Source organism: Falco biarmicus, chromosome 1 (assembly GCF_023638135.1).
Source record: "Falco biarmicus isolate bFalBia1 chromosome 1, bFalBia1.pri, whole genome shotgun sequence".
NCBI classification, from domain to species: Eukaryota; Metazoa; Chordata; class Aves; order Falconiformes; family Falconidae; genus Falco; species Falco biarmicus.
The window spans coordinates 77,303,242-77,318,344 of NC_079288.1; the positions used below are offsets into that span (position 1 = coordinate 77,303,242).

The 15,103-nt window shown below is 39.3% G+C and overlaps 1 protein-coding gene across 6 annotated transcripts in view; it reads right to left on the reverse strand.

The window, feature by feature from the left end:
- Nucleotides 1-15,103, reverse strand: part of AFAP1 (actin filament associated protein 1) — a 121,475-nt gene that overhangs the window by 19,037 nt on the left and 87,335 nt on the right. For all 6 annotated transcript variants that reach the window (XM_056348670.1, XM_056348652.1, XM_056348661.1 and 3 more), the window contains 5 exons: nt 11,184-11,276; nt 9,564-9,648; nt 6,023-6,172; nt 2,531-2,742; nt 932-1,077 (listed from right to left, as the gene is read on the reverse strand). In XM_056348670.1, coding sequence (XP_056204645.1) covers nt 932-1,077; nt 2,531-2,742; nt 6,023-6,172; nt 9,564-9,648; nt 11,184-11,276 — 686 coding nt within the window. The remainder of the gene's footprint in view (nt 1-931; nt 1,078-2,530; nt 2,743-6,022; nt 6,173-9,563; nt 9,649-11,183; nt 11,277-15,103) is intronic.

Here is a 15,103-nt window from a genome sequence, read left to right on the forward strand (position 1 = left end):
ATGGGCGGATGGGGTCTAATTCTTTAATGTATTAAGTCACACAAATTCCAAATTTGTGTGGGGAGTCTCATTTTGCAGTGAGATGAGGGATGACGCCTTTGCCAGCTGTCTTCTCAGGCCACCCGCTTTCTGACCACGGGAAACCATGGGAACATCTGCAGCAGGGCATCCCGCCTGTCCCAGCTGTTCCATCACTCCCGTGTCTAAACCATCCTGTCTAGCCAAGGAAAAATGACAGTCTTACCCCACCAAAGACTGCTTTAATGCCTAAACTGATTTGAATACGTCAAACAGTATATATGCTAAGCATGCATTACTTTTCTTAGCACAGGAACAGTAATGGGGAATTCACTGTACTGATTTCTGTGCTGGGCCATAGACAACTTCCCAGTTTCCACCTCCTAAATTAAAACCCAGAAATTAATTGGACTGGTGTGAGCTTGATGAATTTTTAATTAATCATAAAGAACTTGAGAAGGAAACACTGAGAATGTGACTATCCAAGATAAATCCACTATACATTTTTAGTGTACGGCACGTATTGGCCAATATATACTGTATATATTGGCTACATGTACAGCAAATACAGCCAATAGATAAATGTGAACTACATAGCTGTATAGCTCAGCATATTTGTTCTAAGTCACCAGGTAAAATAAAAGATTAAAATATAGCATTTGATACAAGATTTACTGAAAAAAATGAGTAAAGATTTGAGTAAAGTTGCATAGTGTCTGCATCTTTTACAGAACTCAGCAGGATGCCAACATGATAATCATAAACACAATCTAACATGCTGCAGCACTTCAGAAGTTCAATATCTTGGCAAAGAGGGAGGTGGATTTTGATAAGCTGTCTTGGCACTAGAGTTAAAATACAGATACAAATTCTCAGAGCACTGGAAACACCCGGGTAGCTGAATGCCTCTCACCAGAAGGTCTGTTTTGCAGCCTGGATGACGCTTGCCGTCATTTCCACGTCAATGTAGTCATAATGCAGAGCCCCAGGGTCTGTTGAAGATCCCGTTTCCGCCAGCAAAATTCCTATCCATCTTCCCATGTCTTCGGAGGAGGATGCCTGTGAGGAGAGGGCAAGAACGTTATGTCAGTTCTTTGCTCTGCCAGTGAGCTGAGCATTACTGCAAAACAGCACATTCCTCTTGGCTGACAAGAGGCTCTGGTTTCTCTCTGCTGAACTCCTAAAAACCTCAGCGATTCTTGTTAAATCTGCTTTGCTAGGAGTGCACTTTAAATAAGCTATGTGTTCATCAGCTATGATGTAATACAAAGTGGGCAATCTCCAAAAAAGGAAAAAAAAATTGTTTAAAGCTAGTGGATTTAGATTCAAGTCATGCTTATTTTAGGCTTCAGAAAATTTTAAGCTGTAATAGAATTATTTTCCTGTGCTAGGCTGGGGGATTTTAGTTAGCATGACTCCTGAGAAGAAAACCGTCAGTCACAAGTAGAAATGAGAATGAAATAAAAGAGAGAATGGAATAGCAGAAGAGATTTTAATGTTGTGATTTTTTTTAATCCCACTAAATTTGTCTAGATGATGGCATTCATTTTCATAACGGCACAAGTAAAAACATGAATACTATTAAAATAGTTTTAAATTTTTCACATTTGGCTTTAAGTCACAAATTGCAAAGTTAAAAAGTAGCAAAATAAATAATGGAAAAATAGTGGGAAGAGAAAACCGTGCTGTTTCTAAATTTCTTGATCTTTTTAAATATTTCCTTTCCTTTCACAATTCCTTGAGCTGCTATCTATTTTTTCAGCCGCTCTGAACTGCTCACATGTAACAGGCCTGGCTGCAAGGGCAGGAGACTAGTGCAACCTGCAGCTGGAAACCCAAAGTGGTCAAAGTATCTGCGATACCACTGAAAGCAAAAGGTTGCCTCCTCCCACATCTTCATTACATTTGGCTTTAAGTATCTTCTAATTTCAAAATATGATTAAAACAGCCCCTCAAAAACATCCTGACCCACCTAACAGCTGAAAGTATGCCCTTCGTAATGTGAGGAGTGTGCCAGTGCGTACACGTGCACTCTGGCAAGAGCCACACCAGGTTGCTGGCACGCTGTTTTCTAACTGCAGAACTGCCTTAATATGGACACAGAGCGAGCAAAAGGAGTTGACATAAGTAGCAGACAAATGAGTTAAGAGGTCTAGAGTTCCCATCAACAGTGGTCCAGTATTTAATTATTGATAAGTTATTTACCCCAAGTAATTACATCCCTGATGTAAAAGTGTGCCTAGAGAATGAGCAGGGATATTTTAGTAGCAGGTCAAGGGAAGGTCAGTATAGAGAAAAGCATCTTACTGAGAAGATTTCTGAACGGCATTAAATCTCAGTTTTCTCTTTGCCTACAACTCTTAGTATTTCTTTTGTCCTTGCAGTATTTACTATCCAGTTCTGCAGTAATATTATTCCAAAGCCTTTTTGAATGGCCAGGGTGTATGAAACTGCTTCCCTAATTTAGCTTGTGGGTGTTCCCGCAAACCATAGTCATTAGCAAACACCGCACCTCAAGCACAGCGACCTCCTGCCCGTTCCGGAGCAGGCGGAAGGTTAGGGGATGCTTCGAATCCAGTCCCAGGATGACTTCACAGCCACGGAGAGGGATAGAAACAATATGTGTCTTCAGATCTGTCCTGTCCTTGTGGAAAATGAGTTTATTATCTTTCACTCTGCACCAGCGCTCACGCCAACGGTTATTTGAGAGCACGTTAAGATATCCTGCAATAAAATGAAACATGAGATATTTTACTCCTGATTTTTTTTTAAGAAAAAAAAAACCAACCACCCAACAACTTAAACAATTAACAACTTGTTGCTCTTATAACAGATGGATTTTAGGGAGACAAGTAAATGACCCTGCCTCACTTCTTTTCCTGAAAACTTTTTCTGTGTCAATAACCTGGAAGAAAGCATAAAATTATGTGATCCTGCTCATGTGCAAATGGCTGCTCTGTGTTAGTCACTGCAGTAGCTGCATGAGCAGGAGCACACCGATCCCCAAGACTTTAGTAAGAACGGGAGAGGGACAGTGATAAAAAGGTATGTACATAGCCCATGTGATCACACCGAAGACCCACCTTTGCCATGTGTAATGGCTTTGATAACTGTGACTGACCAAAATTTTCTCAGGAAAATCACAGCTCATATGATGTAATTAGGTGATGAGCTACCTTCTGTAGCATCCAAAGTCAGTGTTCTAAAGACCTACTAAGCACTGATGTTATATGGTGTAATCTAATTTGGTTTGCAACACATTTAAAGCAGAATTTAAAAGACTGCCACTGATGCCAATAAAAATAAAATTCATATTGGTTTAAAATTCAAGAAGCAAATGTATGTGAAATTTAGCTAAACTTCAAGACAAAAGTTTAAACAAATATTTTTATATTTTCCTAGGGACAATATAGTACCCTTCAACAAATCAAAATTTCATGAACAAATTGCCATGAAAAAAATCCCACTTTTCTTATCATGCTTTATATCAGATATAGTGTTCAGGCATATAATATCATTAAATAGGCAGTGGTTTGTGTTTTTCCTTCTCTGTCCCATAGCAACAACCATTCCAGACTCAAACCTTAAATCAAGACAATATCCAGTTTCCTTGCCTTATTTAGTTTGGGAATGGAAAAAAAAATAAAAATACTCTTTTACTTTTGCTTCCACATTACAAACAGTACATGAATTCATCATGCTGCCACTTCCAAACAGGCTATGAGGAGGAAAACAAATGGTATCTTGCAAAGGCCAGAATTTATGTATAAAAATTGTCTTCTGTCTCAGGTCTGATTTTCATTTAATCCTGTTGGATAGCTATCTCTTTGGTTTTCATTAAAACTATGACTTATCATTAATTTTTCTGGGTTTCCCTTCCAACATTATGGTTCCAATGTCAAAGCTTGATCCAACAGGATACAGCAGATCAGAATTGTGCGCATCTTGGAAGGTGCCATGAAAAAAGGAGGATGTGCACAATCCTCTGATTTTGGCTCCTTGTGACGATCACACTCTTCAGCTCTTCTCCCTCCCCCTGTAACAAAACCCTGTATAGCTGTGCATTATACTAATCCCTAGAAATGGAAAACTCTTCACATGCAAGCCAGCTGGCTTGTTTTAGAGTGAAAATCCTTTATTTTCACAGTACTTGTTTTTCCCCTCTTCTCCCAGCGCACCTCTCAGAAAAGCTCTTCCAAACCCTCCTGCTTCAAGCTAAGCAAGATCCCATGCTTTACACTTTTCCTCCCACCTATCCCCACTTAAACCTTCAACAGCTGACATGACCAAAACGCCTTCAGTGTGTTCCCAGCTCAAGCATTGGCAATTCAGCTTAACCCAGGCAAAGACCGGCCACGTTGCTAGCAGGAGCTCTGCCATGACCCTGAGTGCAGGTGGGTTTAGTTTCCACCCTAGCTGGGTGTCCCCTGCAGCTCCGCTGGGCTTCTCCCTTTGTTATTGGGAGGCAGAGCCTCCTAAAGCATTAAAGCCTTCACCTATGGAACAGCCTCCCTGAGGGCATTGAACTGAGTCAAATTTCTGGTGGTGAGAAACTCCTTCTGCAAAGACTTCCTGCGATGACCAAAGCCTAGACAGGCTTAGGTATCTTCCTGCAAAATCTGCAAGCAGTGTTGAGTAGAGCCAAATGAAGGCAATAGTAATGGCTATATTTATGTCTATACCTCAAAAACTGATAGAAATAGTAGGAATTAGATTGTACAGCTGTGGTTAACATCTCACATAATACAGAATAATCAACCGAGTATGAGAGCCCGGAAGTTTGAGTTTTTATGGAAGCCAGATGCTTCAGACAATGCATCTGGCTGGACACAGCTTTTCCCAGCTGTTCTTTTGGTTGATAAATCACATCTGTACTTAGCTGATGTATAGACATATATACACACACTTATTTAATCAAAAATTGCTTATGTGAATGACTCCCAAAGTGTGACTTGAGAGCCACCTGTGATCTATGAAGTTCTCACTGGTGGTCCATGGATCTGCTTCTTTCACATTGGGCAAACATCTATCACACTTCATGCAGTTCTGCCAGCTGCTGCCTAATCACCTATTTTGGGGTTTCCCAAAGTTTTCCTAGTCAATTGAAGGGGAAAAGGCAAATCCAAATTCAGAATCTGGTGCAACTGCTTCACAGCTTTCTTTCTATGGAAGTTTTTTTTTGGAAGGGATTGGGAGAAGCGTGTGTTCAGCCTTATTCACATATGGAAGTGTTACCTAATACTGGAGCACCAAAAGGCAAACAGGAGAATGTAAATACATGGCATTGTTTGAAAATACCAGAGCTGTGAGGACATCAGCTAAGTGCATTGCATGAAGTCCTAAATTGTAAGCAAACTAACAACTAAGATACAAAACATAAGCATTTTCTGCATGCCTTTTTATATATTTCCTTGGTGCTGCCAAGCACTATAGCTGTCATATGGAATGATCAACATTAGAAGGTAAAATAGCTTATTAGAAATTTGTTACTTCATTCAGGATTTGCCCAATATTTTGCTTACTTTAGGAACCACATTTTAACTCAAATTACTTTAGATGAGGCTAGTCAGCTGCTGTCTTGATTGCTATCCCATAAAACTTCAGTGTGATCCATCCTAAAAGACTTGATCCCTTCACAAGATCCTTCTAATTCCTAGCCTAAATTTAATTTCATAGTCCAGCCAACATTCATTTTATATCTATTTGAGAACAAATATTGTTCCTTTCAGATTTTTGTCCACACTTCTCTTCCCCCTCCTCTTTGCAAAGCACAATGACATTCCTTCTGAGCCTGGGCTACCATTTTATTTAAAATGTCAAGTTCTTTTAGTCTCTTTTCAAATGACAAGACTGTGATTACTCCTCTTTAAGTCTGAGTGCATCCTTCTGACGTTGGAAGAAGAATTATAGCAGTACAAGTAATTTTAGAAGAATTTCTAGGCTAGAATTTTGTTTTCTTTTAGTCACAATGTGCATTTAAGACTGAAGGAGAAAAATCACTTACCACATGTTGGAACATCTTCTTCAGCTGATGAGGTCTGCTCATCCGTTGATGGCTTTTTCTTTCCTAAACCAATGATCTTCGTTATTTTTTTCCCTGTTACTTTAGTCACAGTGCCCTTGGCTTCTGACTTTGAACTTTTTTTCCTCTTCACTGTTAAGAAAGCAAAAGTGTGTATTTTAGTGTGTTTAAATTAACCAATGAATAGAGAAAACCTGAATAAAAACAGTAGTTCAACCAAACTAGTGCAAGGTGGACATTTGTACAAAAGTTGCAGGCTGCAATGAGGTAAACATTAAATGCACTCCCTAATGCAGATGCCTACAAATAACCTCTGTGCTACAAAAGTCATGACATTCAGAAGGATTAGAAAAAACAAAAATCAAGCTTCTAATTTAATTAAATCCAATCAAGCTGCAAGTCTCTTTCCACAGCAGTCATCATCCAATTTATTAGCATGACTGAGGTACCTGCGTACAAATTTAGCTCATATACACAAGAATAAAAATCCAGCCAGATGATCCTTCGTTGCTCCTAAACACTTACCTCAAAATACTTTAACAATTAAGTATGCAACAGAGACAGAATATGCTTGCCTAGTGAAAATACCCCTGCCATGTACAATTAGGTTAAGGTATGTTATCACAATGGACCTTTTAGAAAAAGACTTATAAATTAACTACTAACAATTAAATTAGTGGGATTGCTATAGGCATTCAATGGTTAGAATTTGGCACCTTCTGTGACCCTGAGGACTTGGAAAGAAAAAGCTCTACTGAAAAGTGGTATTTTGCTAACATCCAGTCTATGCTTTCATTAACTTCATATGATACTAGTAGTATTACAGCTTTGTGCACTGAGGCATCCTGAGCTGCTGAACATAACATGGCAAGATGAATACCATTTCTAAAAGTGCCTACATGACTATAATCTTAAATTTTTTTTTTTTTTACAAAAAAGTTTCTAAGATTAAACAGCATCAGAAAGACAGACCTTTCATTTACAAAAAAAAAAAAACAACAAAAAACAAATGAAATAAACTTTCAGAAATTGCATTCAGTGGCCTAATCTGGATTCCATCAATAGAATAACTGTCTCTCTCCTAACTGACAGGGCAGCAAAAATACCCATTAGCTTGCCCTGATACATGATTTTGATGAGAAATACATTTAGGATAGTTACTGAGCTGCTATAAATTTATCGCTTCGTTGCCCTTTGCAACAGGCGACATTTAGTCATTATGGACTTGTGTAAACTGAGGAAAAAAAGGACAAAATATTCATATAAGAAATGACTGTATGAATTGATGAACTGGGAAGAAGAATGCACAGAAAATATACACACAGGTTGGGGCTCACAATAGGGTATCTTATCATATTTAGCTTAATTGTTAGCAATCACGGAACATTATTTAGAAATTGTATCTGTGCCAAGACTGTACAAATCTGTCACCTGCTGCATGCGGTGCCAAAGGGGAAAGGCAGCTTTTCAGGCAAGGAGAGCTGTTCACCAGCAAACTCCAGCACAGCGATGCGCACATGCAAGCAAAGGTCTAATTCTCTCTTCCTAAGGGAGCGGTGTTCACAACTTATATCCTGCTCTCTACACCTGCAAGAAGCTCCCGTGTTCGAGGGAGGAAGGCTACCCAACCCATCTGTCAATGTCACCCCCTGCCCAGGGGATGACCGGAAGGCAGAGCCTGCCCGCAGACAGGCCTCCATCCCTTGCAGCACCAGCTAGTGACCAACTGTGGCTGTTGAGGGGGGAGGAAATGAAAAGCACTGAAAACAACCAGAGACCCAGAATAACTAATCTCTGAGACACAAGCCCAAAGGAATCATTCTTATGAGCATGAACAAACAGTGGAACAAGCCCATTTCAGTGTTTTTTTCTGGTTTTCTGTCCTATTTTCCTTTCACACCTTTTTATTCACACTGCAGAACTGAGAGGCAGCAGAAATAAGGCCTATGACTTAATCTTTTCAAATCTAAAGAATATACTGATTGCCTTACTGCTAGTGATTTTTTTCACAAAAGCCTTTTCTTTTCATTTCCTTCCCCAGAGCAAAATGAGCAGCTGGTGAAGAGCAGAGCCGAGGCTGGCTGGTGGGTGACAGCTGGAGGTGACCAGTTGCCAGGGTCTCCCTTCCCACATACTCCATTAAGTGTTTCCTATCCGTTGTTTAAAAGACCAGCGTAACTTCATCCAGAACCCCATAAAATGATGCCAGGGATATTTTAATCTCCTTGCAGTCAGTAATGCTAATTATTTTTATTTACTACATATTGAAGGCCATAATTTTCAAAAGCAACTAGCATTTTTAATTACCCTCCTTGGCATATCTAAGCTGGGCTGGCTTTCCAGTAGTGTGTGCTTCATCAACAAGCCTCCCGTGGGGCACCTGAGCCACTAGGCACTTTTGGCCATCGTGAACAACACAGCTTTTGGGTCACAGATGTTTCTCAGCAGGTTTCACAGAATGAAATGGTACCACACTTTTTGAAAGCTTAATAGAAGGTTTTATAGGGTGAAATCCAACCATGTACCACAACTTGTAGAAACCACGAAATCTGACATTGTTCCATACTGTTGGGTATGTCAGAGATCTGTATAGTCAGGAAATGTTGGAAAACAATCCAGGGAGGAGATAAAGGAAATGAGTCAAAAGGCGAGACAGTGCTGGCACCAAGGCCAGTATCGACATTGTGCTCACTGCAGCTCACATTACATCTTGACAGCTGCAGAAAAATGTCTTATCTAAACGTACCATTGTTATACGGCAAGTTAAAGTCACAGAATTTCTTCTGATTTGGGGAGGAGGGAATGAAATGGGGAAGAGAGCACAACTCAGACAAAATTCCCTCTGAGTCTGGGATTTACTTTTGTCAGATTATAAGGACTACAAAACTTGCACAGCTCCAAAGTAGGACATGTAAAATTTTATGCATATATACTCACAAACTCACTGTTACTACAGGATCATATACATTTTAGTATGTTAATATAAGTAATCATCCACAAAAGTTTTTTATATATATATGTATCTGTGTATACACAATAAACTGTGTATATGTGTATACATACACATGTATGCATACATATATATATATAATATGCATAATTCTTGCCTTCTAGTATTCAATGATAGCTTTTTTGCTTAGAAGCTATACACCCACTATTTATGTTGCCACTACAGAGTCAGAGTTACTAAAAGCAATGGTTAGTTACCTACAGTACTCACCCAAGCTCTGAAAGACTATTTTTGAACACACAAAAGGCCAAGTCAAAATTTCTATATTCTGTTTCCTTATACTAATTATATTGATTTTACCTGCCCAATAACATCAAATGCCTTCTGTTACTGCAAAATTTTAAGGACTCACACTTGACATAATTCAACTTTCTAAGTCGAATTGAATCCTAATAAAAATTTTCAAAAACTTTACTGCTTGTTTTTAAAAGACAAAAGCCAGGTATTTCACTGCCTATTACTCCCTAGATGCACATACTATTTACATCACATATCTCTGGATATGAGACATACCTTGCTCTTTCCCATTGCACACGGTAGTGATGCCATTTTCCACAGCACCCTCCCCATCTGAGCTTGGCCTCTCAAATGACAGTTTCTGCAGGGGCAAAGAGATTAGTTGACATACAATGTTGGCACCTTTGCCAAATGAAGTGTCATGAGTCAATTTAAAAGTATGTTTACTATGAAGTAAAACACATTTCAAGCTCTCATCCACTCTGAAGACAAATAGAATATAGCAAAAATTTCAGTTCTAGAGGCTTTAGAAAAGCACAGAATAACAAAACAGGTCTAGATTTGAAACTGTAGTCAAAGAGTGAAATAATCATGATTCAAGACTTATTATTACACAATATATTTTAATGAATTTCTAGACTTTAAATGTTGCTGTTTGTTAATCTGCTAAGCAATGAACAATTCCATGGATCAGAGAAGAACAATTTTTAAATTATTTCTTTAAATAATACTTCATATATGCATTTACAATTACAACTTATAGAAAATAATGCATTCCTACAAGGTGCTTCAGTGCTTTCAATATGTGCAAAAAATTAAGCTTTTGAAATAGATTCTTTGCCATGATTATTCTGTGATGGTTGTGTATAAGATATGGGATGAAGAAGTACAGAGCTTGTGCCAGCATAGTTTTGGTAACCACATTACTCATGAGTGGTGAAGCCATGAAGATGTACAAATTATCACAAAAAGAAATGAATGACAAGTTTTGCTACACTTCTTTACAGCACGCATTTTAGAAAACAACAATTTCATGGCAGTTTCAGTTACTTTGTTAATACCGTAGCACGCAAACACAACAGCTTTTGCCTTGTGAAATCACAAAGCCTGAGCTGCTGTGGAACATGCCTTGCTCTTATCTTCCCAGGTGCAAAACAACACTACTGACAGCAGTGTCCTTCCACCACAGGGGTTGAACTTGCCATCAGGAACCTGGTGACAAAACCTTTGTCACTGGGACTTTTAAGCAGGGCCCGCAGAGGCATCTGCTCACATGGCTCCTTAACAGAACAGGGGCTTACATTGGTGCTGGTGATATGCTGAGAATTCCCTGAAGAGCAGCTCCCTCTCCTAATTCTTGCTTTCATATCCTGCTGAGTCAAGGCAGCAGAGACAACCACTGGAATAGCCAAGTTTCTGGATTGAGGCACAAACATTTCAAAGGGTCTGCCAAAACAGTGACCTCAGCGTGCCCCAGGAGCTCTTCAAGAACTAAATTCCCCAAAAGAAAAAACTTTCCCTTAAAACCCTTGTATAATCTTCGGCCATTCTTCCCTGAGAGTGGCATCCCTGCCTGTGCTTTGCACTTGACAGAGTACCACTGCAGCACAGCACACATATCACACCTGCTTAGCCTGTGCCCTTCTCAGTGGCTGAAGAGAAGCTGCTAATGGACATGAGCCAGTCTGCCTGCCGTTTGTGACCAAATGAATACACGTGGCAGAAGTCTTACCTCTGTAGGATGTGTGCAGGTATCCAAACAAACAAAAACAACACAGGGATCAATAGTCTAAAACAGCAGTACAAGTCAGCAAGTATTTTACATCCAGTGTCTAGCAGTGCCTCTTTAATAAATAATCATAAGGGATTTTGCATTCATCATTTTGATCACTTCACCTTTTCTAGCTCCACCTTGTGTACTGGAGAACTCGACAACGGTCCATCAGAGTCTACAGCTCCTGTACAGTTGTTGCACACATCTTTTATAACCTTAGGAGACAAGGCAAAACTTAGTAATTATTCATAAAATACAAATCAGAGAAATTATAAACGAATGAGAAGGGACATGGGAAGGAGAAACACATGGGTGTGGTTTACTAGGCTGGCAGGTGTCAGGCAGGCTGCCACTGCATCAACTTCTCCACACTGTCTCCCCAATTCATTTCACATATGACCTGGAGGAGCATAATGTCTAGAGGTGGAAGGTTTCAGTTTCTAGACAAGCTAAGCTCCATGTCTCTCCTGAGTAAAGAAACCAACAGTGCTGCTGATTTCCATGTGCTACTTTTGCAATATGAACTCGGTTGACAGCACCAAATTAATTTCATTATGATGACAAAAAAGTGGGATTACATCCAAGGTCCTACAAGTCAAAGGACAAGAGTTTTGCATAATACACTACCCAGCTGCTCTTTTTTTGCTGTTGGAGAACTAATGAAGTGCTGATCGACTTACAGTTAATACTGCACAGTGGTATTTCGTGGCATTTTTGTACTATGCTTGCACACTGACATAAAGGAATAGGTCAAAGTAATTGTAAATGTTTCGAAGAAATGGGAATGGCACTGTCTGCTTTTAAAAAGTTACAGAAGAATCCAGAACCTAGAATTCACTGAGATTTTGATAGAACTTGAAGAACTTAAAAACCTGAAACTATATAAATGTAAAAAACGATGATGAGTAAAGACATTTGATAAATCCCCATGGATATAATTAAGTTTTTTATCTCTTGTGATGTTACCACCAGCCCATTATCAGTCTGTAATTGCTTGTGCTGATGAGAACAGGTCCCCACTCTCCATTCAGACTTGCACCGAGGGGGTGCTGAGCTCTACGCTGCTGATTACAGCCATGCAGCCATGTGAGGGTGGCACGGCCAAGCGAGCTAAGGCAGGCACCCAGCTCTGCTGGAAGCATTACCCCTAGACATGGAAACTTTCCCCTTTACATGTACATATATGTGTTTACATATCCAGCTCCTCCCTTTACACTGTTTACAGCAAGCCCAACTGGCAGAGAGGAGGATCTGGCCTGAGAACTCCTAGTTCCAGGGAAAACAGCCATCAGCTAACAGTCAAAATCCAGAGTTCTTTCAAGGAGAGGAAAAGCAAAACAATAAACAACGTCTTATTAGTTTCAAACTGAGCAATTTTGATGTGGAAACTATTAAAGAGCTAAAGATGGCATCAAACAGTCCTTTCACAGCATTGAAGTTCCCTTTAACAGTAAAGCTAAACAAATCAAACATTTATGGCTTACAAAGACTCTATTGCTACAACTCATGAGCACATAATAAATTACAGGCATTATATGCCAAAAAAAAAAAAAAAGAGCATCAGCCCCATTTTACAGATGGAAAAAGATAGATTAAATCATGCATTCAATGTCACTTAACAAAATCTAAGCAGAACAGGGAAATGAACCTATGCTTTTATTTCTGAACTAGTATCTTAAAACACTTCAGCATCCTTTCTTGACTGTCTACACTTCCCAGTATCTTGTCCCAGAAACATAAGCACGGTATTTCATGGAACTTAGTGTCCTTTGTAACAGAATATTTACATACATCTGCTGTAGAGCATTTCCACCTCAGCATTAAACGTAGTCCTAAATTCCCCAAAAATCCTAAGATTTTTTTTTTTTTTTTAATGTGTGTTGTTTTATTTTCACTTGCTGGTCCTCAGTACAGTGTCAATACACTGCTGCTTTCCTTCTTAGAGAAATGTGACCGTACAGTTTCTGGGAACATTCATTTCTGTCTCCTGCATGACCCTGATTCAATGGCTCATGTTTTCAGCATCTGCTCACACCACACAGTTAGTTAATTTTGGCAAAGGCAGATAGTAATGGGAGTTACAGACAGAACAGAGGGAAATGATTTGGCAGCACTAACTGAATAGTATGTGCAAAGTCATGCACTCAAGTAAATCCGGTTCTTATCATACCTCACATATTTAAGGAGAAGTTGAAGTGTTTAATTGGGTTGTAATTAATTCTAGATTTAAAAAAAGACACGCTATCAAATGGAAGTTCATGGCAAGATCTGAGGTGAATGCATATTCCAGGATCCAGCACTTCATCTGAGTTCAAGGGGTTCACTGGCAAAGACTTGTGCATCACCTTCTGTGTGCCATATAATTGTGTATGATGCACAGCATAAAAGTCATACTTCTACGGCTCACCAGGACGAAATGCCTTTAATATATAATGGTTGCCTGGATGCACTCTCTATAATTATGTTTGCAGACAGCTGCCATTATAAATGTGGTTTTCACATGCTTATAGCTTTAACTCAAAATTTTAAGGATAAAACATTCCACCGGTGTTGCCAACTTGCATAATTTCAATCACAAGACTCAGAGTTCTTGTGAATTTTTTCTATGTTCCATCTCCTGGAGTCATACGAAAATAAAAGATCACTATTTTCATTAAAAAACAGTTGTGAGTAAGAGTGAGGAAAGGAGGCCACCAAACTTATATCCATTGCAATAAAACATGTGAAAATATGAATAAATGCATCTTAATGGCTCCAAAACTAGAAAGCAAATAAAAGGAATCCACAAATGTGTTATTTTTTAAAAAATTGGCATAATCTGGAAGGATGTACTGAGAACACTTCGTAATGGCGCGAACTCCATTAATAGTTTCAGTTTTCTCACACATTAAAAAAGGGAAATCATTCTTTTTCTCACCACAAATGCCTTTGGACATTACATACACACACGGAGGGTTATCTGCCAGGAAAATCACACTGAGATCATAAACAGACTATTCAAATATTTTAAATATATGAAGACCTTTCATGTCTTTGGATAGCCTCAAATCTAAATAAATTTAAAATAATCTTCCATCATTCCATCACGAGAATTTAAAATACCACAATTACCATTACATACAATGTTACAATTAGCAGACTTCAGAACTGCCTCTTCCAAATGCAGACCTGGAAAAAGGTTGTGCAGCCTGAACTGTATTATTATTCCTTATTTATAGAGTCATAGACTCATTTAGGTTGGAAAAGACCCTTAAGATCATCAAGTCCAACTGTTAACCCAGCACTGTCAAGGCCACCACTAAACCATGTCCCTAAATTCCACATCTACCCATCTTTTAAATACCTCCAGGGATGGTGACTCCACCACTTCCCTGGGCAGCCTGTTCCAATGCTTGAAAGCACTTTTGGTGAGAAAATGTTTCCTAACACCCAATCTAAACCTTCCCTGGCACAACTTGATGCCGTTGCCTCTTGTCCTGTCGCTCGCTACTTGGGGGAAGAGACCGAACCCCACCTCACCACAACGTCTTTTCACGTAGTTGTAGGGAGCGATAAGATTCCTGCCTTGAGCCTCCTTTTCTCCAGGCTACCCCCCCACCCCCACCCCCAGTTCCCTCAGCCACTCCTTGTAAGACTTTTTCTCTAGACCTTTATAGAAAGGTCCTAAATCCCCAGCTGGATCAGGATATACACCAGTGTATCACATTGAGCTCAGTGACACGAGAAGCAGAGGAAATAATTTGCAGGTAGAAAGCTGGAAAGATTCCCTGCCCTGAGCGATTGACAATGACAGGTGAAGTCAGTAGAATTTCTGCCACGTGGTGTGTCTGGAATACTTCTCTCTTCAAAACTACCTTACTAACATTTACTATAAAACTTTCATACCTGCACTCACCTACAGATTGCTATGATTCTTTTATCTTATTTTAAATGACACCAGGGCTGGAAGCAAAATACTTGCCCTATATTTATTCTTTCATGCAAAGCCAGAAGAATCAAATCAGATTTTTCCAGCTACCTTCAAAGATCGAAGCTTCAGATA